Genomic DNA, 26605 nt, shown 5'->3' with positions numbered 1-26605 from the left:
AGTGCTGAAAACATTTTTCAGCAAAGTTGTGGGCAGGATATCCAGTGGACTAGAAGAGATCTTCATAGTGCACACAAGATCTGCTAAGTCTTGTAAGGAGACAGGTGAGAAATTGTCAATAATTGACTGTTGTTTGGGAGGATCAGGAAGGGAGGTGGAGGAGGGTGTTATACTGGCCTTGACACTGGCAACCTTATTCACAAAATACATTAAAAAATTGCTACAGTCCTCATCAGAGGACACAGGTAGAGCAGGCGGTTGCGCACCAGTAATGCTACTTATAGTGTCAAAAATGACCCTGGGATTTCTCTTGTTGGAGATGATGAGATTTTTAAAATAAGAGGCTCTGGCTACCCTAATAACAGAATTGAATTCAGCTAACAGTTCTTTAAAATAAAGACGATGTACACGAAGCTTGCTTGATTTCCACAAGCGCTCAGCTCTCCGACATTTACGACGAAGGCAGCGGATGTCGTCGTTCAGCCAGGGAGTGGGATTAGCTGCGGGGATAGTTCGAGGCTTTAAAGGAGCAATCTTATCAAGAATAGCAGAGCAGTGTGAGTTAAAAGTTAAAACTTGGGAGTCAACGTCAACATTAATACTAACAGACTGCGCCACACTGTTAAAAGCGAATGAGAATTTCTCAGCAGAGAGGTTATTTAACATACAGGTGAGTTTTGTATGCTTGCTGGTTTAACAATCAGAAATAATAGACAAATTAAACAGGATGCAGTTGTGATCAGTGACGGGCAGCTCCTTAGAGACGATACGATCAATGCAAAGGATATCCCGTGTCCATCCACAGGACATCTGTTTTTAAAAGGTTAATAAATATCAAGGGTACACACACAGACACAAAGTCAGATGCACAAAAAATGCTGTCAACTTTATTTTTCACCAAAGGGCGATGGGTTTAACACTACAGAGTGCAATATAATGTGATCCAATTATTGTAAGACAATGCTTCAGGTGGTTTTATTTACATACTCTGGCAATCATGATAATACCCATTTTGCTGTAGATCGAGTGTTAAGTTGGAGAGCTAAAGAGGTAGGTAAGAGGTAGAGATACACATGTATATAAATCATACAATATGTTATTTATACAGCAATGTAAATGAAAAACAGAAACAAATCCACAAATTTAGAAAGACCAAGAATTCAGAAAGACCGAGTTTCAATTCAGGATGGATCTTAACGCATCTCAACCATTTGGACCTGACTAAGCTCCTACTTGGACTGAAACTTTGTCTTTTTGAATACAATTTGTGGCAAGTCTGTAGGCGTCTGTCATTTCACAAATAAATTATTTGAAAAATACGAAAAGGCATTATGTACACTTAGGATGCCGTGAGGGATTCTGACTTCTTAGCTTATTAAGCATCCATCTTGGTCTCATGCTTCTCCTTGAGCAGTTCATCTATGAAATTTCTGACCCTGACCAGTGCCTGTTCGAAAATGTCTTCATCACTAGAAGAGGTGTCATCTACATCAATATCTTCATCTGCATCTGTAATTGCATCATCACCATTCTCATTGTCTTCACTATCCACCAGCTCATCTACGTCAGCGGAGTCTAGGGTCACTGATTCCTCATCAGCATCAACCTCAACGTAAGTGGTGGACTCGGACATTGAATCTTCAAGAGTGACATTCTTGAGCAGCTCATCGATGTCAGTGGAGTTGATGATGCTCTCGACCAAGTCATCAACATCAGCAGAGTTAATGGTGCTCTCCAACAGGTCTTCTACATCACTGGAGTCCATGTTGCGTACCAACTCATCTACATCAGTGGAGTTCATGTTGCTTACCAGCTCATCTACATCAGTGGAGTTAATGGTGCTCTCCAACAGGTCTTCTACATCACTGGAGTCCATGTTGCTTATCAGCTCATTTACATCAGCGGTGTTAATGGTGCTCTCCAACAGGTCTTCTACATCACTGGAGTCCATGTTGCTTACCAGCTCATCTACATCAGCGGTGTTAATGGTGCTCTCCAACAGGTCTTCTACATCACTGGAGTCCATGTTGCTTACCAGCTCATTTACATAAGCGGTGTTAATGGTGCTCTCCAACAGGTCTTCTACATCACTGGAGTCCATGTTGCTTACCAGCTCATCTACATCAGTGGAGTTCATGTTGCTTACCAGCTCATCTACATCAGCGGAGTTAATGGTGCTCTCCAACAGGTCTTCTACATCACTGGAGTCCATGTTGCTTACCAGCTCATCTACATCAGTGGAGTTCATGTTGCTTACCAGCTCATCTACATCAGTGGAGTTAATGGTGCTCTCCAACAGGTCTTCTACATCACTGGAGTCCATGTTGCTTATCACCTCATCTATGTCAGTGGCATTCATGTTGCTTACCAGCTCATCTACATCAGCGGAGTTAATGGTGTTCCCCAACAGATCTTCTACATCAGCGGAGTCCATGTTGCTTACCAGCTCCTCTATGTCAGTGGTGGTTATGTTGCTTACCAGCTCATCTAAGTCAGCATCATCGATGGAGCCTGAGTCTTCATCAGAGTCACTGTCTGCCAGCTCAGCCAAGTCAACGTTGTCGTCAGAGTCTGCGTCATCATCTGAGTCACTGTCTGCCAGGTCGTCTACATCAGCAGAGATGATGTTGCTTGCCAGCTCATCTACATCAGCAGAGTTAATAGCGCTCTCCAACAGGTCATCTACATCTGAGGAGTCCATGTTGCTTGCCAGCTCATCTACATCAGTGGAGTTCATGTGGCTTGCCAGCTCATCTACATCAGCGGAGTTAATAGCGCTCTCCAACAGGTCTTCTACATCACTGGAGTCCATGTTGCTTGCTAGCTCATCTACGTCAGTGGAGTTCATGTGGCTTGCTAGCTCATCTACATCAGTGGAGTTAATAGTGCTCTCCAACAGGTCTTCTACATCACTGGAGTCCATGTTGCTTGCCAGCTCATCTATGTCAGTGGTGGTTACGTTGCTTGCCAGCTCATCTAAGTCAGCATCATCGATGGAGTCTGAGTCTTCGTCAGAGTCACTGTCTGCCAGCTCAGCCAAGTCAGTGTCGTCGTCAGAGTCTGCGTCATCATCAGAGTCGCTGTCTGCCAGGTCGTCTACGTCAGCGGAGATGATATTGCTCACCACCTCATCTACTTCAGTGGAGTTGATGTTGCTCACCACCAGCTCATCAACATCAGGGTCGGACATTGCGTCTTCGAGAGTGATGCTTTTGAGCAGTTCCATTATTTCAGGGCCGTGCTTGGAAAATGCATCCATTAGAGCCTTCGTGTCATCTTCATCTGTAGAAGAAATTGCATCCATAAATAAAAGACAATTAGTCAAACTGTTGTCTGTAAAGAACTTGGCAGGTTTGGTAATTGTATTAAAAATTGCACAAGACACTGACTTTCTAACATACATACAGAGTTATGGCATTGCATCAATACATAAGACATCTGGTGCACATATCACACTACTTCAGCTATTATGACAACTATCACATTACATCAGATCATCTAGTTACCTGGGTCTACTGCAGCAGCCTTTTTGGCTGGTGCTGCAGTGATCACAGCCACCAAAGCAAAGGCCAGCACCAAAATTTGGATCTTCATTTTCTGAAAGAAATCATAAAATCTTACATAAATACTATCAAACGGTCTGTGAGCATTTAGTAACTGACTCTGTTGGGTTTGTGAAAGGAGTGAAATAAAGGTACTGGACTCACCTTCAGTTTGCAGTTGCTCTCAGGTCCAAATGACTTAAACTCCAAACAGGAGTATTCTGACTGTCTGACCGATGCACCTCAAATTTATACCCTTTTGTCCTAAGTTTGTTTGTGCACAGTGATGAGAGCATCCAATGACGTGTCCTGGGTTTGCTAGTCCATGACAAACAATGCCCCAAGGCTAATGATGTACTGCAAATACACTGTATTTTATTTCAGTTTTATTCCCTAATGTTAAATAATAATCAGGTGTACAGTATGTTTGGAAGTTCCTAAGTGAAAAAAACTGAGAGCCTACTAGCAATGATTATACAGCTGCGGTTTAATATTTGCTTATTTCTAAACATATTTGAAGGTCAAGTGTGTAGGATTAAGTGGCATCTAGAGGGGAGATTGCAGAACTGGAACTTCCTCTGTCAACAAAAAACATTAACACGAATAGCTCTATCTAGAGCCAGGTTTCAGTTTGACCTTTATGGGCTACTGAAGACAACATGGTGGACTCTGTGAAAGAGGACCCGTTCTGTATGTAGATATAAACAGCGCACTCTATGGTAACAAAAACACAAGGATTCTTATTGTCAGGTGATTTTAAACTAATGAAAATATAGCTGTGGGGAGCTGGTGGCTTAATGGGTAGAGCACGATCCCCATGTACAAGGCTGTTGCCGCAGCGGCCCGGGCTCGAGTCCAGCCCGTGGCCCCCCGCTGCATGACCCCCCCCCCACTCATCCATCCTGTCAATTAAAGGCTAAAATGCCCAGAAAAATATCTTTAAAAGAAAATATAGCCGTGAATATTATACCACGTTAATGTAAACTGTAACCACAAAAACTACAGTTACCACCTCTTGGTTGTATGCCTCTGCGAACCAGTCAACTTTGAACTTTGAACAGCTAACATCCATTTTTGTGAGTAATATGGATGCTTCTTCAACATGGCAGCACAAAAGATCTATACACCACACCAATTCAGTATCTGACCAAATGTCCCCCCTTCTGTTCCTGAGTTATGACACTGAATATTGGCCAGAAATGTGTTTTTGCAGAATTTTATGATGTCACAGTGAAGTTGATCTTTGACCTTTCGCATAAAAAATGTCATCACTGTGAAATTTTGTCATTATTCAAGTATGAATTGAGTTTTGGACCAAAACATGTTTTGTAAGGTCAATGTGACCTTGACATTTGACCTTTGACCACTAAATTCCAATCAGTTCATTGTTAAGTCAAAAAGGATGTTTGTGCCAAATTTAGAAAAAAAATCTCTCAAGGTGTTCTTGAGATATTACGTTCACAAGAATGAGATACACAAGGTCACTGTGACCTTGACCTACGGCCATCAAAATCTAATCAGTTCATCCCTAAGTCCAAATAGGCAGTTGTGCCAAATTTGAAAGAAATCCCTCAAAGCATTCTTGAAATATTGCATTCACGAGAATGGGACGAATGGACAACCTGAAAACATAGTGCCAAAGGCATTATGAAACTTTTAGACAAGCTAGTGTTATGTTGGGACCACAATAGTGTCCTGAGTTTAAGGCAATCAAAAACTTGTTTATCAAATATTTATCACAAATAATTGTTTTTCAACTCTCTTTCTCATTTGGCTAATACCCCAAGGCTCCGGTAAGTTTGCTGATAAACTGACCAAGTCAGCAAACAGCTGGTTTCAAATGAGGGTGAGAAAGCAGCAGTGTGCTCCTGGAAAAAAGTTTTAGTTTAGTTTTTGATTGCTAATAATTATTAATAGCACAATTAAAAACTTTCTGAAGTAATAAATTTTATATCTACATAATTAATTTTACTGAACCAAATAAAACCAAGTCCTTAGCGCACTCAAGGCTTTTACACACCAGGAACATCTTCTTTTTGTTCCTTTTTTGCTCCCATGCTCTTAATGTGTATGTCAGTATATTTTTTTTTACTTGTTTTTGTCATGAGTATTTTCACAGAGAACGTGAATATGATGTGGTGAAAAAGTGACGTAATATTCTTCTGGAATGTGGTTGATTTTTCATCATCAACCAATCATGTTGTGCAGAACAACAATGGTGGACCTGTTGATCGCTTGTGTTTCTTGGTACCTTGTACTGTATGAAACTGCTCTTTCCTACTTTCATATCCATCTAACCTTAACCCTTTGGCTCCCACTCGAAAACCCCCAGACGGCAGTATTATTCCCACTCATAGTGTCACAGGATTGTAACATCTGGTCCTAAAGTGAACCAATGAGGAATAAAGGAGTTATAATTATCACAAAAGTACAGCGCAACATACACGTTGATGCAGCAGTAATTGTAATCCAGAAACATTAAATATAAAAGGAAAAAACTGGTTGGAACCATTTTGCTGTCCAGTGAGTACCTTTACATTAAGCACTTTAAGTACATTTTGCTGATAATACTTATATAGTTATTTTTACTTAAATATGGTTTTGAGTGCAGGACTTTTACCTGTAGTAGAGTATTTTGACAGCGTGTTATTATTACTTTTACTGCAGTATAGGATATGAATACTTATTCTACCCCTCAAGTAACTGTGGCAACTGCTGAAGCTCATTGTACTAGAATTGCTGTCAAACTCTCCTTGCCATAAGAGTTTGAGGCAAAGTAGGCTTATTTCAGCAGCCCGACCTCTTTTAGCCAACCTCATTCACCCTGTGACTTGTCCTCACAGACTGCCCCCACCATTTCAAAAAACTCACCGGATCTACACAAATCACACATATGGCCTAATTTAGATTGAAAACGGTGATTTTTGCCGAAAGGTGACAAGTTTGCAGATATACATATGTATATATAATATATAATAATAATATACAATAAAGATATGGAAGAGGGTTTGTAATGAATTTATAAATACTCGGGGTACACACACGGACTAAAAAGCACAAAAAATACTGATACTGAAACTCGGATAAACCTTTTTATTTCATGTTGTCACAAGCTTTTACATCAACTTCAACTGTCAGCTTTTTTTGTCCCCAGAGGGCGACGGGTTTTACACCATGAAGTGCAATATGACATGATCCCATTATTGTACAACAATGCCTCAGATGGTTATATTGTACACAGTTTTACAATAATGATACCCGTTTTGCTGTAGTTCAGGCATTAAGTTGAAGAGCTGTGGAGGCAGAACAGGTAGATATACATATGAAAATACAGCATACAAAGTATAAGACTTTTTTTTGTCACTGAATGTGTGAAGCACTTAAGTTAGGCTCACATGATCCTCACTTGATGATCTGTGTATGTTTTTCTCTTGAGATTACTTGATATCTTATATTATATTTAAAATGTTGTCTTTTTGAATACATTTTGTGGCAAGTCTGTAGGCATCAGTCATTTCAGAAATAAACTATTAGAAAAATATAAGAGGACATTCTGTATACTTGTGACATACAGGCAGAATGTCATGAGGGATTCTGACCTCTCAGCTCACTAAGCACCTTCCTTGGACCCATCCCTCAAGCAGCTCATCAATGCCAGTGTAGTTGACGGACACTGCATTCTTCACTCGTGAGAGACTCATTTGTGTCACTGTTGTATTTCAGCAGCTTAACAATTCAGCTTGGTACCAGGTGATTCCATCCTTTGAAAGTGTCGCTCTTGGACAGCTCATCCCCCAAAGTCTTCATGTCATTTTCAGCTTTACATTTATTGCATCTATAAATAAAAGACAGTTAGTTCTTTCTTTCTAACATACATACAGAGTTATGGCATTGCATCAACACATAAAACATCTGGTGCACATATCACACTATTTCAAATATTATGACAACTATCACATCACATTAGATCATCTAATCACCTGGGTCTACTGCAGCAGCCTTTTTGGCTGGTGCTGCAGTGATCACGGCCACCACCAAGGCCAGCACCAAAATTTGGATCTTCATTTTCTGAAAGAAATCATAAAAACTTACATAAACACTATCAAACAGTCTGTGAGCATTTAGTAACTGACTCTGTTGGGTTTGTGGAAGGAGTGAAATAAAGGTACTGGACTCACCTTCAGTTTGCAGTTGCTCTCAGGTCCAAATGACTTCAACTCAAAACAGGAGTATTCTGACTGTCTGACCGATGCGCCTTAAATTTTTTTGACCTATGTATGTTTGACCACAGTGAGTGCAGCATTAAATGAAATGTTTCCTCAGTATGCTAGTTTATGATAAACAATGCTCCAAGGCTTATGATGTAATGCAGAGACACATTGTATTTTATTTGACATTTATAATTAGTAACTATATTTGGCAATGTTAAACATTGATCAGGTCTACAACATGTTTTGAGGTACCTCAGTGAAATCATTGGGAGCTTCCTGGCATTGATTGTTTAGCTGTGGTTTTAGTATTTGCTTATTTCTAAATATATTTAAGTAATAATCGCACAAAGTTTCTACACGTAGAGGTATGAAGTCCACATAAGCCTGAGTTTATTGTGTTCGTATTTGACTGATATATTGTTAATTGTCAAAAGAATGAGTATGCCACATTCAAAATCACGCAATACCTGAACAAGTCCAGTGTCATGACAATTACAAGATCTACTTACTTTTACTAAAGCTACTGTTATGTTACATTATAGCATTTGGTTACACCCACGACCACAATAGTGTCCAACATGCTCAAAAACTGTCCTATTAAATAAAGGCAAAAAAGGCAAAAAGGCAAAAAAAAAAAACAGAAAAGAAAAGAAAGGGTTTATTTGACAATTATGATCTATAAACAGTTGCTGTATTTGCTGTTAATGAACCCATACAACCCATTGTTAGAAAGCAACACTCCTTGCCATTTGATTGATGCAGACCATTTTAAGATACAAGCAGCCTCAATAAACGCTTGTGTCAGGCAAAAACAAACAGTTATAAATCACAGTTATAAATTTACTATAATCCACAGATCGATATCCCAACGGAAATGCTGCTGACACAGTTCTCATAGGCTCCCAAAGGTCTAGACAATCTAAATCCAGCAACATATTAAGTCCAGAGTGACACATTATTACAACCAAAGATATCCACGAATTGCCTTTACATCGTTTCAGTGTTCATATTTCTGCAAATGTTTTGCATGATTTCTTCTGTTTGCAAGTAAACAGCTGACTTCTCAGATATCAAAACGCAGGCAAACTCCTGACCTTTTTATTGACACCTCAGTTGAACCATTAGACGCTTCATATTCTTTTGCTATGGCCTCCATAGCCAACAGGGCCTGTGTTGAAGGAAGATACATCCCTCACACTTTCTGGTCTGATAGCCAATCAAAATGAGTGGCCTGATGGCTTATGGGCCTTAAATAGACATTTCTGTCTTTGTCGACTTATTTTTCACCCATATTTTCACATTCAGTGCACAGTTTTACCCTCTTTTTTGAAAAGTGCCTGGATGAAACATGTGAAATGTTTATTTTCTGTGATGTGTTTGGCAAACATAACATTAACCTTTTTTTCCTGATGGCACAGACATTCCCAGTCGCCTCTCTGTCTGTTCTGCTAAATTTGCGCTAAATTTATGTTCTTATGTCAATTTTGGAAATGTCGGTGGTGCTTTTTTTTTTTTTTTTTTTTTTTGCTGTGATGCCGTGTGGCAGCTAGTGGGCCAGGTCAGGGTTTCTAAATGTAAACATCAGTAAACATTAAGAAAAAGATGGGGAGGATCAGTACCAGCGGAACTAGCATCCTGCTAGCAATTGTAAAGGCGCTGCGTAATAAACTGGACAACATCCATGTTGCATCAGTTTCAAATGGGACACAGGAACTGTAATATCCTTTCAACAAAGCTTTGCTAAATCTTGGAATACCAGACAGCATTCAGCCAGGTGACTCTTTATCCATTTGCTGATCTGACAAAGCACATAACTCTAGTGAGAGAGGGGGAGAAGCTGTGTGCTTTCTGGTGAATAAGAACTAGTGGACTGGTGTGACAGTGGGAATGTGAGGTGCTGTCCCGTTCCTGCCCGCCCTGCGCAACAAGGGATATAAACACTCTGGCTCACTACTATATGCCATGAAGAGGCAGCTGCAGAGCAGAGCTTCTACCCATGTTCCGGTGGAGCGACCGTGAAGCCATCTTGTTGAGGTTAAAATGTGTAAGCAAACTACAATGTATGCCCCAGGTGACGCCAAAGACGGAGCCAATCAGAGTCTGTAACACGCTGCAAGACACCGTCATTGATGTCACAGATGACATCAATGAATTCACTGAGTCTGTGGTGGATTTAATTTGTAAAACAACAGAAGGAACTGTACCCATAACTACAACTAAATCTTTCAGCTGTGCTTGCTGTTGCTGCATAAAAGTATGATGCCATGATGTCAGCAAGTCGGAATACTGCCAATTTTACAATATTATTATAAAAATTATACTGGTATTATCTTGAACGATATGATATGGAACACCCCTATTTGGCACATAGAAGTTTCAGTTGGTTGCAAGATGCAACCTCATTCGCTAGATGCCACTAAATCCGACACACTCGACCTTTAAGTACATTCACTGTTCAGTCTGTTGTCTATTGTAATGTTATATAATATAAACTGTATACTGTATTGCTGATGCTGAGATATTCAAGGTGAGCTGCATGTGCAAGTCTGTCTCACTACCAAGTGTTCAAAAGGAATGATTAGAAAAATACTGGACATGACATAAAATAACTCTGAGATCAACAGTGTCATACACCACATAACATTACTAACCTTATATATCTCTGGAACATTACATGCAAAGCCTACGTATGTTTTTTTTGCCCAGGAGCTAATGTTAGCTGTTGTGCCCTTTTAGCAAAGGCTCCAATGAGATCGTATCCCTTTCAGAAGCTCTCTAATCCTGCCCTCAGCTGCGGTGTCTTTTTGAGATTTCATAAAATAAATCCATAATTATAACTTTGACAATGTCTTCTGTGATTATGTATTCTTTTTCTGTGTTTAAAACAGTTATTGTTGTTAGCCAGTCCATGCTTTGGGATATGTATGATGACCAATCAGAGGTTGTGTTTCTGACTGTATGGCCGCTCTGATCTCAGACGCATGTGATTGGTCCAGACTTTACACATGAAAATGAAAGGGGTCCGTTATTTATTCTTATTGTAAAATTAAATGTAAATTTTAATACTGTCATTAACGAGGAAAGTAAATATATATATATCTATAAATGTTCTGTTGACAGACAGACAGACAGACAGACAGACAGATGGATGGAGAGATAGACAGATAGATTGATAAACAGACAGACAGACAGACAGACAGACAGATAGAGTAGAAGTGAGGATTTTTAAGTGGGCTGGGGCCTGGGTAAAGCTGGGACAGAAACTATGTGGGTGTAGTTACTGCTAGTGACTGTGGCCACAAAGCTAGTTAACAGGACATACTAATATTTGCAGCTTACCATGGACCAGTTACACACATTGTTTCACCCACAGCTTACACTATTGCTCTTGTGTTTTTGGCTTTGGAAAGGCTAAAAACATGAGGGCGTCGCTTTTACTTCAGCCCCATGTACACAACTTCAACATGTGCAGAAATCCAAAGCTTGACAGGCCTGCCATGCCTGCCAATGTACAGTAATGGTTGCTGGCCCCTAATCAACTTAAAATCTAAATTGTCTTTTGGCTCATCTTATTATATTGAAATTTACATTTCCTGATTTTACAATCTTACTTTACTAAATTCAAAATTACACAACTATAACTTCTGAGTATCTTAGAGTACATTATAATCTCCTACATTTTTAATCTACATAAAACATCTAATGCTATTTCCCAGAGAGAGTTACCACTACTGTCTCTATTAATAACTAGAAAAGTGCACTCAGTAGCATGCAGATCTCAGCCAGGCGGTCACACAGGTTAATCACAGCCACTCAAGACAGTTCCTGTAATTGCAGCAGACACACTGCAGTGTGTTGCAGAGTTGTCTCAGAAGCTACATACTAGGTAAGGCTTGGTGTTTTTGGACAATTTCCAGAAAACTTGCGGCCCCTACTGGCTGGATAATAGGAGTGAGGACTCTGCGGTCAATGATCTATATAACACTCAATAAAACAGGTTTTTCAACAATTGTGAATCACCACAACCACGAGATGCCCTCAAACATACAGTCATAAATGTGTACACAAAATATGAGGCTGATTAGTCCAGTAGTTTGCAAGATTAGCTGTAGGCAGACAGACACACACACACACACACTCAAACACAGGATCCCCTTCAGGCTTATGCCTGGCGGATATAACAGATTGTTGAATTTGTTCTCATGGCTTAAGACCTTTCACACAGTCAACCCTGTCTCCCTCGACCATGGTGACACAATTGCTCTTGCTTTATTAATGGTTGAGCCCTGAAATACAAGTAAACAAAATCTAAAATTTTATATCAAAACTTATTTTTAGTGTTTTAACTTAACCTGTACAATTTAATGCACTCCAATACCATGGCCCTGAATTTTTGAAACTTAAAATGGCTTTTCAGCTTTTCATGACACTTAGAAAAGTGTTCCCAAGAAATATATCTCTCCAAATTAAGTTTAGAAAATCAGTAACACCTGGTATTAATAATTTAAGACAATACAACATCACTGCTTAATAAAAATGAACTCTGGAGACACAATGTCACCAGAAACTAAGCGTCGTAAACTTCACATTGGTAGGAGTTTTTGTGTGCGACTGTATTCGATCTGAAGGTGTACTTACTGAAATAAACTGGTGACTCATTGTATATGTATGAGACAGTTTATTAATTTAAAGATTTTCTCACTCTCTCAAGCTTCTAACAATTTTTCCCAGAGCAAATATGCAGATGCTCCGGTTCAAAAACAGCGCAAACCTTTCTATGGATGTCAGTTTTGAGCCACAGTGAAGGCCCAAATGTGGCCTGCAACAGACTAGATTAGACTTGATGTTTGTAGCTGAGACAATTTCTAGAAAACTTGCAGCCCCTACTGGCCGGTTAAGAGGAGGATTTAGGAGTCAGCGGCCAGTGACCTGTAAAACTGTTAATAAAACAGGTTTTTCAACAATTGTGAATCACCACAAGACACCCGTGAGCAAATAGTCATAAACGTGCAAACAAAATATGAGCCTGATTAGTTCAGTAGTTTGCGAGGTAAGCTGCAGACAGACAAATATACATACACACACACACACACACACACACACACAACCAAGCACATGAACCCCTTCAGGCTTGCGCCTGGTGGACATGATAAAAAAAAATAAAACATAATGTTCCTTTGAACACGGAGATGACAGCCTATTAGCTGATGTTTGTTTTAGACCAGTTTTTCCAGTACTGGATGAGATATCAGTTGATGTTTCCTTTCAATAGGCACTTGGCACAAACATCCAACAATGATTCTACAATGAACTGATTAGATTTAGATGGTCAAAGGTCACAGTTACTGTGACTTTGTTTGTCTTAATCTTGTGAACACGATATCTCAAGAACACTTGGAGGGAATTTCTTCAAATTTGGCACAAATGTCCACTTGGACTTATAATGGACTGATGAGAATCTGGTGGTCAGAGGTCAAGGCAGCTGTGACCTTGCATCCATCTCACTCTCATAAACACAATATCTCCACTTGAACTCAAGAATGAACTGATTAGATTTTGGTGGTCAAAGGTCAGAGGTTACTTTGACAATCATTACACTAATTATGACAAAATTTCACACAAATGTCTAATAGGATAAAATGATGATGTGATGACACTTTTCATTTCCAAAACACTTTTCTGGACATTATTCAACACTCTAACTCAGGAACAAGGGGAGGCATTCGATCAAACATTGATTTAGTGACACTAATATTGAATGTCCACCTTGAAACTGTGCTGATTGTTAAGATCTTCTTTGCTGCAGAGGGGGGAAGATTAGAGTGAGGCATCCACGTTTGTGAATTTGTAGCGTCACTGCAACAACATCCATATTTGAAGCATTGTCTACTGTCATGGCTACATGAGTCTGGACAGACGTGGATGTAAACTGTAACTGCAACTTGACTGGTTCACAGAGGGAACTGCGAGGCCATAAGTCTAGTTTTTTTTCTGATCAACATGCTAGTTCACCATTTTTTTAAAATAAAAAATTCTCTATTGTGGAAGAATTTCAATATGACAAATGTCCTGTTCCCACCTTACTTTTCAGATATTTGTTTCTCAACTGTCGGTTGTCTTTGGGTCCTGGGGGGCACTAACAAAACAGCAATAAATATTTACTCTTGAGTTCCAGTAATGTGCATTCAGTCTGTGTTTGTATTGGGATTATAGCACACAGTGTGTTTTCGCAAGTCAGTTAACAAACAATGCTTTGAGGCATTTTAAACACTGTGTTGTTACTGGAAGTATGGATAATCAGTTATTAAATATGTTGCTTTAATTAGCAAATACTATCCAACTATTGCAGCAATATTTTTATAGGCTTGTTAGAAATAATGTTAGAGGAAAAAGTGCCAAAAGTGGCAAAGGAATTGAGAAAATATTTAAATTAATTAACTGTCTTATCTACATACAATGAGTAACCAGTTCATCTCAGTAAGCGCACCTTCAGATGGAATACAATCCAGTTCAATAACTCCTACTAATGTGAAGTTTACAGCGCTCGGTTTCTGTTGACAATGTGTCATCCACAGAGGTGTTAATTTGACTCTGGAGTTCATTTTTATTCAGAAGTGATGTTGTATTGGCTTGAATTATTAATGACAGGTGTTAGTGATTTTCTAAATGTAATTTGGGGAGATATACCTCTTGGGAACACTTATCTAAGTGTCATGAAAAACTGAATATTTTAAGTTTCAAAAATTCAGGGCCATGGTATTGGAGTGCATTAAATTGTACAGGTGAAGTTAAAATGCTAATAATTGAGTTTAGATATGAAATTTTAGATTTTGTTTACTTGCATTTCAGGGCTCATCCCTTAATAAAGCAAGATCAATTGTGTCACCATGGTCGGGGTGGACGGGGTTGACTGTGTGAAAGGTCTCTTTTGCTGACTAATTTAGCCATGAAAACAAATTTAGCAATCTGTTATATCCGCCAGGCATAAGCCTGGAGGGGATCACGTGTTTGAGTGTGTGTGTCTGTGTGCCTACAGCTAATCTTGCAAACGACTGGACTAATCAGCCTCGTATTTTGTGTACAAATTTATGACTGTATGTTTGAGGGCATCTCGTGGTTGTGGTGATTCATAATTGTTGAAAAACCTGTTTTAGGGACTGTTTTAAAGGTCAGTGACCCCGGACTCCTCACTCCTATTATCCAGCCAGTAGGGGCATCAGGTTTTCTGAAATCTGCTCGGCTAAAAACAAGCCCTACTGTCTGTGCCTTTGTCGCAGATCAAAAACTGACTTCCATAAAAAAAGTTTGGTTCAATGTCATCACCACAACCAGGATGTTAAGCCGTGTTCAGCGTGATGAAGGTCTGTAGTCTCTTTCTTCCACCTTATATCTGTAGTCTCATTTCGCCACTTGTTAGCCACCACCTTTTTAAGACATATGAAAGCTTCAAAATTCACAAGTGGGGTATTTACTGACATATTTAATGTCATAGAAATAAACATGAAAATCTTTTAAGCTCGCCCTAACCACAAACTTTATTTTAGGCATATTACAAAAACAAACATTAAAAAACCTGTTGACTTTAAGACGAATGATTTAGGACTCACTCCTGTAGTGTTCTATAAATCCACATTTTTTGTTATCTTCACCACCATCTTGACTGTAAGGGAGCCAGGAGTGACACCACTTGGTGCAGCTCTCTGCAGTAGAGCCACCCAATTTGTAAAAAAAACACACTTTATTTTCAACTGAGTGAATTTCCGGCACAGAGCTTTTATTTTGAAGTGCTGTTTCCTGCTGTAGAGTGAGTGACTAACGGACATCTACTTGACAGAGACAGCAAACTAGCTCAATGACATGGCCAAATGCAAGTATGACGCTGAATGTATGAAACTATGTGGACCTTGAACTAATAACTAAGGAGAACTCTGGACCCCCTGACTGGATCGGTTTGGGAACTACTGCTTTAATGCACTGATAACTGGTTGTAATCTGTTCGCAAACAGCTGACTGCTTTGTGAACAGCTATGAACACCACTGATTGTACTAACATTTTTAGCTTTCTCTTTGTGAATTACTCTTATTCTAATGAATTTTATTTATCCACTGCGCCTTCAAGCTACAGTTGGTAACTTTTATGAAAATAACTTTGTCGTATTTTCTAAAACTCTCACTACATTATATTCTGAAAGAAGTACATGAGAAAGATAATCTGTAAAAAAAAAAAAAAAAAAGAAAAGAAAGAAAGAAAGAAAAAAAAAGATGTCCCTGCTATTCTTCCTACTGCCTCTGATGGCATTCAATACAGTCAGACTGCAGCCCCTCAACAACAACCAATCAGAGCTGAGGAGCCTCTAATGCCGCTGTCAATCATGTTAATCACAGCTCATGAACTGTGGTCAAACTGTCAAACTAAGCAGCACTAATCAAATATGAATCATGTCAATTTCTTTCCTCAGATGTTTTCAGAAACATATTTTAGTGTACTGTTTAGCTGTAAAATGAGAAAGTTGGTCTGGCTGGTGGGCGATGCTTGGTCATCCTGTTTAATTGTATCCAACATGGCGGCTGGATCATGAACTTTCTCATTTTGCAGCTAAACACTACATTAGAATATGTTTGTAAAAACACTGTAGTCGAGAAATACACAATGCAGTAACATAATCTTTATTCGTTAGAGACTCGGCGGCTCTGATTGGTTGCATTTCTTCACATGCAATAAGGCCATTAGAGGCGCTACAAGGCAACAGAGTAGGCAAAGAAGTTTGATTTTTTTTCCGGCCACAGATTATCTGTCTCATTTAGTGGTGTGTAAAAAGAATGACAGTTTCCGTAAATATGAAAAATATTTAATAAAGTTACCAACTGTTTAATCTCAAGTTAAAAGTAATTTGTATCATATTTGGCTTTAAGATAATTAAAGTATTTTATCTTCTTGAAAATATTTATAGATGTTTGCATATTTGGTTTATCTCTTTTTGGCTCAGACACACAAAAGAAAAATCACTGCCGTTAATATCATAGAATTAAAGGAAGTCTATGGTTACTGTAACGGTGCCTATAAGAAATAAGGTGAAAGAAAAAAATGTTGTTCACACTTCCTATTTTAAACTGAGTTAAAGCTCACATCCCACCCCAAAATTAAGACACTTCACGTACCTCAACAACAGGCCACATTCAATAAACATCTTAAGGACAACATTATCCATAGGTCGAAGGGAGTTCTTCCCATTACTACACAATACTCAGGATAGCTCACCGCTGCTTCATGAATGGGTCATAACAGGAAATTATCAGCTAGGAACTTTAGTGGCTATGTGTGGGGGAAAAACTGGTGGTAGGTTGAAACACTTCATGAATACGACCTCAGATCTAACACCTCATTTCCATGTCTCAGAAATATGTCAGATTCCAGTATGGCTTTGTGCCTCTGACCAGTGACCACAAGAGGGAGACAGGCCTCTGATAATGAGTCAGATCCACACCCACACACACCCACGTACCATCTTACTGCCTTTCACACCTGAAGCTGTGCCTACATTAAATTACTTTGTCCTTAATTTACTCATATATGTCAGAAAAGACAGAGCAGTACAAAAGATACATTACCTGAATACTGAACTTTTTGTCTTTACTTTTTTTATTACTTCAACAAAAAACTAACATGGTTTAAGTATGCATGTGCTGTACTTAAGTATATTTTGAGGTTCTTCTACATGCTATACTTCAGCAATATTTTACATATACAATACAGTATGATCAGTTGTTATAGGACCACAGAACAGTATGAGATGGAGTACACATTAGCTCCACCCTGACCATCTGCAACATGGCATCAGTATCAAAACCCACAAAGTACTTTTGAAAACCAGGTATAGAGAGGAGCAGGGGTGGACTGGGACAAAAAGTTGACGATATATATATATATATATATATATATATATATTATATGATACAAATGTGTAATGGTTTCTTTCAACATTACTACATCACTACACAATATTCTTCCTGCTGTAACTTGCGTCACTCATCCCCTGAGACACACACGCACATTTATTTTTTAACGGGCATGACAACATCCGTATTACAAAGACTATTACGTTTTTACAGGCATACATTATGACAGGCTCATGATAGAATGCCCTGGCGATGCTGATTCATGTAACCATAGCAACTCTCTCCAGCCTGCTTGCTCATGTTGAGAGAGAAGAGGGAGAGAAGAGACTGAGTTACTCTGAGCTTCCAGCAAGCTACTTAAAGGGTTTGAAAAGTCCGGGTTAATAGTATTTTTATGACCTGAAATATCTCCGTGCTTCCTTTGTGTTTTTTATTATACATTTTGGCACACTCTTTGTTGCAGATGGTGCTTAATGAAGCCAGTGGGGCTAAAGGGGGAGGGGATTAAAATGTGTGTGAGCCAGCCCGGTGTCAATTAAGAAACCTACCTGTTTTATTGGCTGGACAGGCTTTAAAAAAAAAAAAAAAGTACTGGCCCAAATGGCCAGTCCACCCCTGGAGAGAAGAAGTTTTCAGTTTTGTTTTGATGAGAAACAGCTTGGATTTACAGATACATATAGGTATGTCATTTTTCTTCAAGGTAAAAATGTGTTTCCTCTTTACATAATGCATCACTTCTAGCAGACTCTGCAAGTACTGCACTGGGCGGTAGGTAGACATAAAAAATGCTGAGAAATATAAGTCATTCTACATATTCCTGTTTTGGCATTAGTTGGAGACATGATGTGGGACTCCTGTGAAGTAAGATGTAGGCCAGCAAGGTGGCTCCTGAAATATTTCACTGGGACTTGTCTGTTGGTGGTGAATGGGTATGTGAAGTTCTTGCATGATTAGAAGAGTGTGGCCTTGAAGGAAATCACTTCCAAAATTCAAATTTGGAGATGGGGGAGTTTAAATATTGAGTTTGGGTTAAACACATACAATCATGGGCAGAAGATGTTTTGCAAAAGCCAAAACTGAGAACTTTTTCTTTTGCATTCCAGAATGAATACAAATGAGTCAGATGGAGACGAGCTTATCAGATATGCAACATAAATACCTTTTATACCAGAGGACCATCAACTTCATAAAATAAATCATTGAAAATTAATTAAAAATCAAAAAAGGTGTTGCATAACAAAATAAAAAAAATATTGGCCGTTGCTTGCATTCAAGAGTAATGACGAGCAGTTTGGAAGCATAGAGGGGGAACACCTAGTTTTATAACAAGCTTAGAAAACATCAGTCCCATAACTATGAAGGTGTTCAGCTCACATGGGAAAAAGTTTTGAAACATCTATTCACAGGGAAGCTTGGATGAAAGCAGTACAGTCGCGGCCCGAGAAATGCAGACACAGTTAATTTCATTTAGAATTTTTTTAAAAAAAGGACTTCCTCAAAAATGTCAAGGTTGAGGCTTAGGGAGGATGATAGCTGTTGGAGATGCAACAAAGAAAGGGGGAAATTCGTCCACATGCTTTATGAATGTTAAATGGTTCATGACTTCTGGTCAGCTATTGTCAAATGTATTAAAAATATACTGGAAACAGACCTCAGTGAGGGTCCAGCATTATGTATATTGGCGATCCTACCAATGGTGGCTAGCCTGTACTTAATAATATATTCTTGGATGAAACTAGCCCTCATCAAGATATTGGAAGTGCATTACATAATTGTTTATGCTTTTTTCTGTCTTTTAATTGTATATAATGTTTGTACATTTGTAATGTAGTGTATGTTCAAATGCTGAAAAAGCAATAAAACGTTTACCATATAATAAAGTTAACAAATGTGAAAAATGTGTTCAACTTACCTTAAGGCAGAGATCACTCTGTGCACAGTTGAAATGTGGTATATCACCATGACATAGTGAAACTGGAAGATACTCAGGTGTGATTGAAGATGAAAGTATTTGTGAATACTGTGAGCTAAATGAGATGGGAAGTTAAATTCATTTAATTCTACACTGTCCTTTATATCATGGTTTATGGCAAGTATCATTTTAAAAAGTTCATTTTCTTGATTTAGATTTGATAAGTATGGAGAATCGAGCTTTAAGGAACCTGTTTTTGCATTACTTTTGCATTTATTTTTTGCATTTTGCATCATTTATTTTTGACTTTTTTTATTACTTTGACAAAAAAATAATATGGTGTAAGTATGCATGTGCTGTAATGCCAAACCATGATGTGTTTCCTAAACCTAACTGAATAGTTCTGTTGCCTAAACCTAATCAGGTAGTTTGGGAGGACTGCAACTGTTTTATGATGTTAAGTATGTGTTGGAAACTGTGACAGTTAGAACTGTGATATTTACTGTTTTTGAAATCAGTGGAAATTGACCCATTCTGTCATTTAAGTATGAGAGAGAATTTAAATGAACAGAAATCTAACATAAATACAGTAAAATACATTGCTCATGGTTACAGGTTTTTCCTCTGTATGCATGCATTTACTCTGTTATAAATACATGAAAAACATAGGTAAAAGACAATTATTTAGCTTTATATATCGTACAAAGGAAATACACATAACAATATGTCTCATATGTTCACTTCTTCGTTTTTGTTTAGGTGTTTGAAATCATCCAGAGTACAGCTGAGGTTGATGGGAATGTCATAAACCACATGACTGAACAAGTTAGATTTTGGCCTGATGATGGCGCCAGATGAAAAGTTAAGGGAACATCAAAGCGATTACAATTCCCTGCTCAAATGTCTGAAACTAAACATCTTTAACTGAAGTATCTGTTTCTTTCTCTGAATATGTGGCAGAAAGCATGTCACTCAGTGTTGACACTGATGTTATAAATGAAACTAAGTTCATCTACTTCAGCACTTTTCATAAGTACAATTTTAGTTACATTTTTAGTTCATTTCATTCTACTTCATTTCCCACTGAAATGTAGTTAAGTAGACGAATAGTGTGCTTTTTACTCCACCACATGCATCTGACCTAACAAAACACTATGAAATTATGATGCACTGTTACCCAACATTACACACAGTAATTAATGGCAGCTCCACCTCGACCAGCCACAACGGTAAAATGCTGCTTACACATTCATTCATTCCCAGTAACGATTAACTGATAACGGAATATTGTTTTTTCTACTTTAAGTACGTTTTGCGTTAATACTTACACACTTTCACTTAAGTAACAGTTTCAACACAAGACTTGTATTTAGGTTCTCCTCCTGCTCTCTTGCTGTAGCTTGACTGTACTATTATTTTCTACTGGTTTGACTTGTCGATCAGCCGGACCCGAGCAGTGGAGCGTGCTACATATGAAGCACCTGATGCAGACCTTGATGATACAAAATATGTCAAAGCATAAACAAAAATATCAAAATCATGTTATATACATATATATATATATATATATATATATATATGGAGAGAGAGAGAGGGAGAGAGAGAGAGAGAGAGAGTGGTGGAAAAAAGTTTTCGGACACCCTTAAAATTTTACACAATCTCAAATATTATCATGAAATATTTGTGGAAAAATCTTTTTTGTGTTTCAAAAGGTGTGGCTGCATTAGACAGATACAAACAAATACAAATTATATTGTTTTGTTTATTGTTTACAAGAAAAACTAACAAAACTAAATTCTTGACAGTTTCAATATGTCAGTTATCAACATTGTCGGTATCATAGTCAACAAATAACAGAGAATGTGTTCAAAACTGAACAAAAAATAAATAAACCATCACATCATCAAATTAATATTTAGTAGTCCTGCCACTGGCACGTAGTAGAGCTCTAATCCTGGCTGGCATGTTCCCCACGAGCCTTTCACACTGCTGAGGGGTAATCTTGTCCCATTCTTCTTGAATTACTGCTTTTAATTCTTCTAAATTCTTTGGTTTATGCTTTGAAACAGACCTTTTGATAATCCACCACAGATTTTCAATGGGGCTCATGTCCAGGGATTGAGCTGGCCACTCTAAGACCTGGATACCGTGCTCCTGCAGCCAAGTTCTACTGGCCTTGGATGTGTGGCAAGGGGCATTATCTTGTTGAAACATCCAGTTTTTACCTCGACGGAACAGTGCACGCGCAGAAGGGAGCATGTGGGTTTCGAGAATGGTACAATACTTGGTAGAGTTCAATGTGCCATCACAGACAGAGAGATGACCAACACCAGCAGCACTCATGCATCCCCAAACCATGATACTGCCTCCACCATGCTTGACAGTAGGTACTGTACATGCTGGAGATAATGCTTCGCCTGGCCTTCTGCGTACCCTCACATTAGTAGGAGGAAGATAAAGCTGGAAACTGGACTCATCTGACCACAAAATCTTCTTCCAATCCTATCTGGCGGCAGCTGTACCCTTCCTGGCTGAGAATCTTTATCTTCAGGCGTGTTTCCTGTGTTAGGTTCCTTGTTTTAGCCATTTTTGTGTCTGAAGAACTTTCAAATGTGCTGGCTTTATGTAGAAACGAAGCTTGGCAACAAAAATTGTGTCTTTTAATAAAAAGAACGACCTTTATCACTGGTACCAAAATGACCCAATACTCAAAATTTCTTATGTATTTTTATGGAACCAATCAATTTTAAGTTTTTAATGGCTTTTTTAGGATTTATTTAGTATTTTGGCTGTGACTGTACTAAAAGAAATTGCACTTGAAGACCTAAGAGTGATTCTTAATGCAATATTTCACAAATGCATGGGGTGTCCGAAAACTTTTTTCCACCACTGTATATATATACACACACCACTGTATATATATACACACACACACACATATATATATATATATATATATATATATATATATATATATATATGTGCCAGAAACATATATATTTACATTTCTAATACATTGTCTGAATATTGTTTGCTACCCAATTTACTGCTTATTCACTCAGTGCTTCAAAGTGGCTCTCTTTTCAGTTGACAGGAACTAGTACAAAGTTTAAAGCACAGATGCAATGACTTATTTGATTTTTTCATTCATTTTGTAGCTTACACCAGTGTTTCTCAACCTTTTTCATGTCAAGGGCCCCTGAATTGATACGTCTGAGATTCTTGTACTTGCCATATTTGAGTAATATTTAACATGCAAAATACACAATATGATTAGTTGTTATAGGACTGCAGAACAGTATGAAAAGTAGTTCAAATTAGCTCCAGAGGTGGTCGAGTCTAAATACAGAGTCTAGGGTAAACACACACAATCACAGGCAGAAGAAATATGGCAAAACCCAAAATTGAGAACTTAATGTTTACATAAGAAAGATTACTAACGTGAAAAGTATGTTAAGTGCAACTTACCTTAAGGCAGAGATCACTCTGTGCACAGTTAAAATTTGGTATATCACCACGACATAGTGAAACTGGAAGATACTCAGGTGTGATTGACTGTGAAAGTATTTGTGAATGTGTTGGGAAATTAAATTCATTTCATTTTATTCTGTCCTTTATATTATGGTTTAAGGCAAATATTGTTTTTAAATGATTTAGATTTGATAGGTACGGAGAAAAAAGCTCTAAGGAAAACTTTCGTGGTAATGTTTTAGCATTCTTTGAGTGTCTTTTTAGGGCATGGGATAGAAGACGGAAAGTAACAGTGAAGTATGATGTATCCATTTGACTGTTTTGTATGGAGTGTGGACTGCTACTAGTGTTTGGCACTGATTCACATAGATGTAGATTTTGTCTTGTTTGGATCTAGGTATTGTGTCTTGTACTCAGGGGTCTGTGTTTGTGTTTTGTATTTCATTTTTATTTTTACCCTGGGGATATCTTTTGAAGCGTTGGTTGTGGAAGGTTTATATTTTTTAGTTTGTGTTTGTGTCTGGATGATATTCATGTATTGTGCTGTTGGATGATGGTGGGTTAACATACCCGAATGTTTGGTTTGTTTGTGGTTAAAACATTAATTCATTAATTCATATTCATTCAGAAACAACATGACAGTTAGCACTTATGAAGTCCCGCCCTTTCTGGAGTCTGGAACCCGGTGGAACCTCAGTCAACTTACCTACGTGCTAGGCTCGTCTATGTTTAAAACAAAACCCACATTTTGAAGATTGTGAAAAGAAGTAAATGGGGGACTGGGGGAAAATCTGCACACATAAATTACATTATACTCTATGTAGCCGCTTTAGTGTTAGTTAATGTTAGCAAATGCTACCTAACTAGCTAGCTAACTAACATACAGCTACATCAAAAGGAGTTAGTCTAATGTGAGATCACCAACATAAACCAAGTTTGCTTCCTCCTTATTTTTGTGGTAATGTTAAAGAGACTTGGAAAAAGGAAAGATAGGTTGATTGCTGACATATTATTCAAGATGACATGAGTTACTGTAAGTCAGAAAACATCAAAAATAATGTTCCTTTGTTTATATTATCTCTGTACAGCTATGTGCCAGCTATATAAGAAGAGACTACGCTGGCACCACCACAACAAACTGAAGTAGAAGCTATTGAGAAAGCAGGTTAAGTTATCTCCTGCTTTACAGACCATTTACAAATCTAAAGTTTTGGCAGTGCAGTAGAGTTCCAACAGTATTCATAGTTTTTTCAGAGAACTGTATTCTGGTCGAGGTGGAAAAGCCTCTGAAGCAGCATTTTAAATGAAGTAAGCTACTCGCTGTCCTCACTGCTACCCCTGAAACCTGACACCTCTTAGCCTTCATAAGTGCATCAATATGAAGTGTGCAAAGTCATCCAGTGGGCCAGATTAGACCCTTTTGCGGGCCAGCTCTGGCCCACAGGACATATGTTTGACTTCCCTGAGCTAGACCCTTCTCTATAACTCTGCTGGGGTAGTTTTTGTCATATCTGATAAATGTCTGTGTGAATCTGCTGAAGCAGGTAGCTTAGGGAAAGATTTTGCCTCTTTAGAGGTCATGTCGACCTGCCAAAAACACAGAAAAGGATCCAATATGACCGCGAGCAGTGTGTGGATGGGGTGGGGGTGGTGATGTTTTAATAGAGAGGAAGGGGGGCCCTTTACATGTCTGCGCCCAGAGGCCCTGTGTTTCGTAATCTGTCCATGTGTCCCTCAGATCAATAATCACCAGTTAGATTATCTCAATTAAATGTGGGTATAAAAAAAAAACATCTATCTGCTGTAGATGGCTGCTAAAACAGACGAAAGGAGGAATAACAAACCTGCTGTACCCTGCACGCTGTGGAAAACATGCTGAAACCTTAAACTTCTGAGGAGCAGAGTCTTGTCGGGCTGCCCAGTCGCTGAGAGAGGTCATGGCAGGAGAGTCAGAAATGGCGTGATGTGACCTCTGGAGGGGGGTTTCTCAGCTGCAGGAAAACACAAAGTGTCAGAGGTCACATTCAAGATTATTAGAACAATATGTGGGGCTCTGTTTTCAACGAGTCTGTTGATACAGAGAATAACTGAGAAGCACATGCACATACTAAAAATGCGTTTCCTACAGAAAATGCGTGTGATGCTGACAGCTGAAGTTAATTCAAAATAATACTGAAATGCAGAAACATAAACTAAACTGCCTGAAAGATCTGAAAATCACTGGAACCTACTTACGAAAATTACTAGAAAATATGGAAGCTAAGTTGTTGTACTGTCAAAGGTGGAAGTTGAAAGTAATCATCTGGAAAGTTAAAAGAATAAATGTTCTGTACTTTTAAAACCACAGAAAGAAAAAAAAAATTGAAGAGAATAACATCTTGACATTTGAATGGTTTCTGTAGCATAGAGTATACAGACATGGTCGCTGATAGAAAAATGGAAGGGACAAGTATAATTAGTTTGTGCTTGTGGACAAAAATATTGAGAGTAGCAGAATGTCAAAGTGGAGCAGACTGAAGATTTTGAGATTTTTTCAATTCACTACAACTATTGAACATTTTCAATTGTTTTCAATTTTGGTTGTATTACCATCGATGACAAATTTACTGAAAATTTCTTCTCTTGTCCCAATTGTCCGGGGTTTTTCAAACTTATCAGATTCAAACTATTCAAACATAAATTCTGGTAGAAGGCATACATGCGGAGAGACAGAATGCGGCGCAAAAATGGAGAAACGTACGTGATGGTCAGCAAAACATCACAAATCGACACACATTAGAGCTACGTTTGCCATCATGTTACATTACATGGAAGGTTATCCATAGTTATTCACACACAACAGAATTTCATGACTTTTCCAAAACCTTTGATGATTTTTACTGATTCCATGACTTGCCCAGGCCTGGAGAACGTGATTCTGTCTGATTAGTGTCTCACTAAAACAGTCACACACACCGTCCTCTCTAACTTCTATCTGCTACAGTACAATGCGTTGCTATCAACTGGTATCGCTAACAAAGGCTAACCTGGCTTGAACCGGTGTTGCTAACAACATCTTGGTTTTCCAGCTTGTTATGATGTAACGCAATCAACTCAGGTGTGACGATATTCCAGCTCTGACCTCCAGCTTCTGAGGTAAATGGAACGCACCAACATTACATCAGTTTTAAAAGTATTTGCATCTTTCTATTGCAAGTTTTCGAAAGGTTATTTTTGAAATGTAATAGAGTACAGATTACCAGCTACCCTGTTAAAACTGTAATAACTAGAGTAAATATTTTAACTACTTTATCAAAATTATGTAACTTATTGCATTTGCTTATTTTTTGATTGCTTTTCTAACACATGTCTTAAACTGAGCAATAATGCTGAAAAAAATTCTGGACATAAGCTATGTCCAAAAAAAAAAAAAAAGGCAAAACAACAGAATGTATAAACTTCTCACCAAAAATATATAATAAACAAATATATATACATATTTTCAGATGTAATCCTTTTGTAATCACCAACATTTTGATTAGTAACTCTAATTACATTTTTTTTTCTCAGTAACTGTAACTGATTACAAGGAT

At 38.3% G+C, this 26605-nt stretch overlaps 1 protein-coding gene across 1 annotated transcript; it reads right to left on the bottom strand.

Annotated features, from left to right (window-relative positions):
- Positions 1 to 1375: 1375 nt before the first annotated feature.
- On the bottom strand, positions 1376 to 3549 carry LOC125884317 (serine-aspartate repeat-containing protein F-like). Its single transcript, XM_049569214.1, has 2 exons — positions 3507 to 3549; positions 1376 to 3282 (listed from the first exon to the last, which is right to left on the bottom strand). The coding sequence occupies exon 2, from the start codon at positions 3257 to 3259 to the stop codon at positions 1376 to 1378; it is 1884 nt and encodes a 627-aa protein (XP_049425171.1). The 5' UTR covers positions 3260 to 3282; positions 3507 to 3549.
- Between the last annotated feature and the right edge of the window lie 23056 nt (positions 3550 to 26605).

This window comes from Epinephelus fuscoguttatus, linkage group LG23 (assembly GCF_011397635.1).
Source record: "Epinephelus fuscoguttatus linkage group LG23, E.fuscoguttatus.final_Chr_v1".
Taxonomy (NCBI): Eukaryota; Metazoa; Chordata; class Actinopteri; order Perciformes; family Serranidae; genus Epinephelus; species Epinephelus fuscoguttatus.
The sequence above is the reverse complement of the archived record's forward strand: the minus strand, read 5'-3'. Positions and strand labels throughout refer to the sequence as shown.

Coding starts and splice junctions, on each gene's coding strand:
- LOC125884317 (XM_049569214.1), bottom strand. CDS start 3,259: ATGGATGCATTTTCCAAGCACGGCCCTGAAATAATGGAACTGCTCAAA.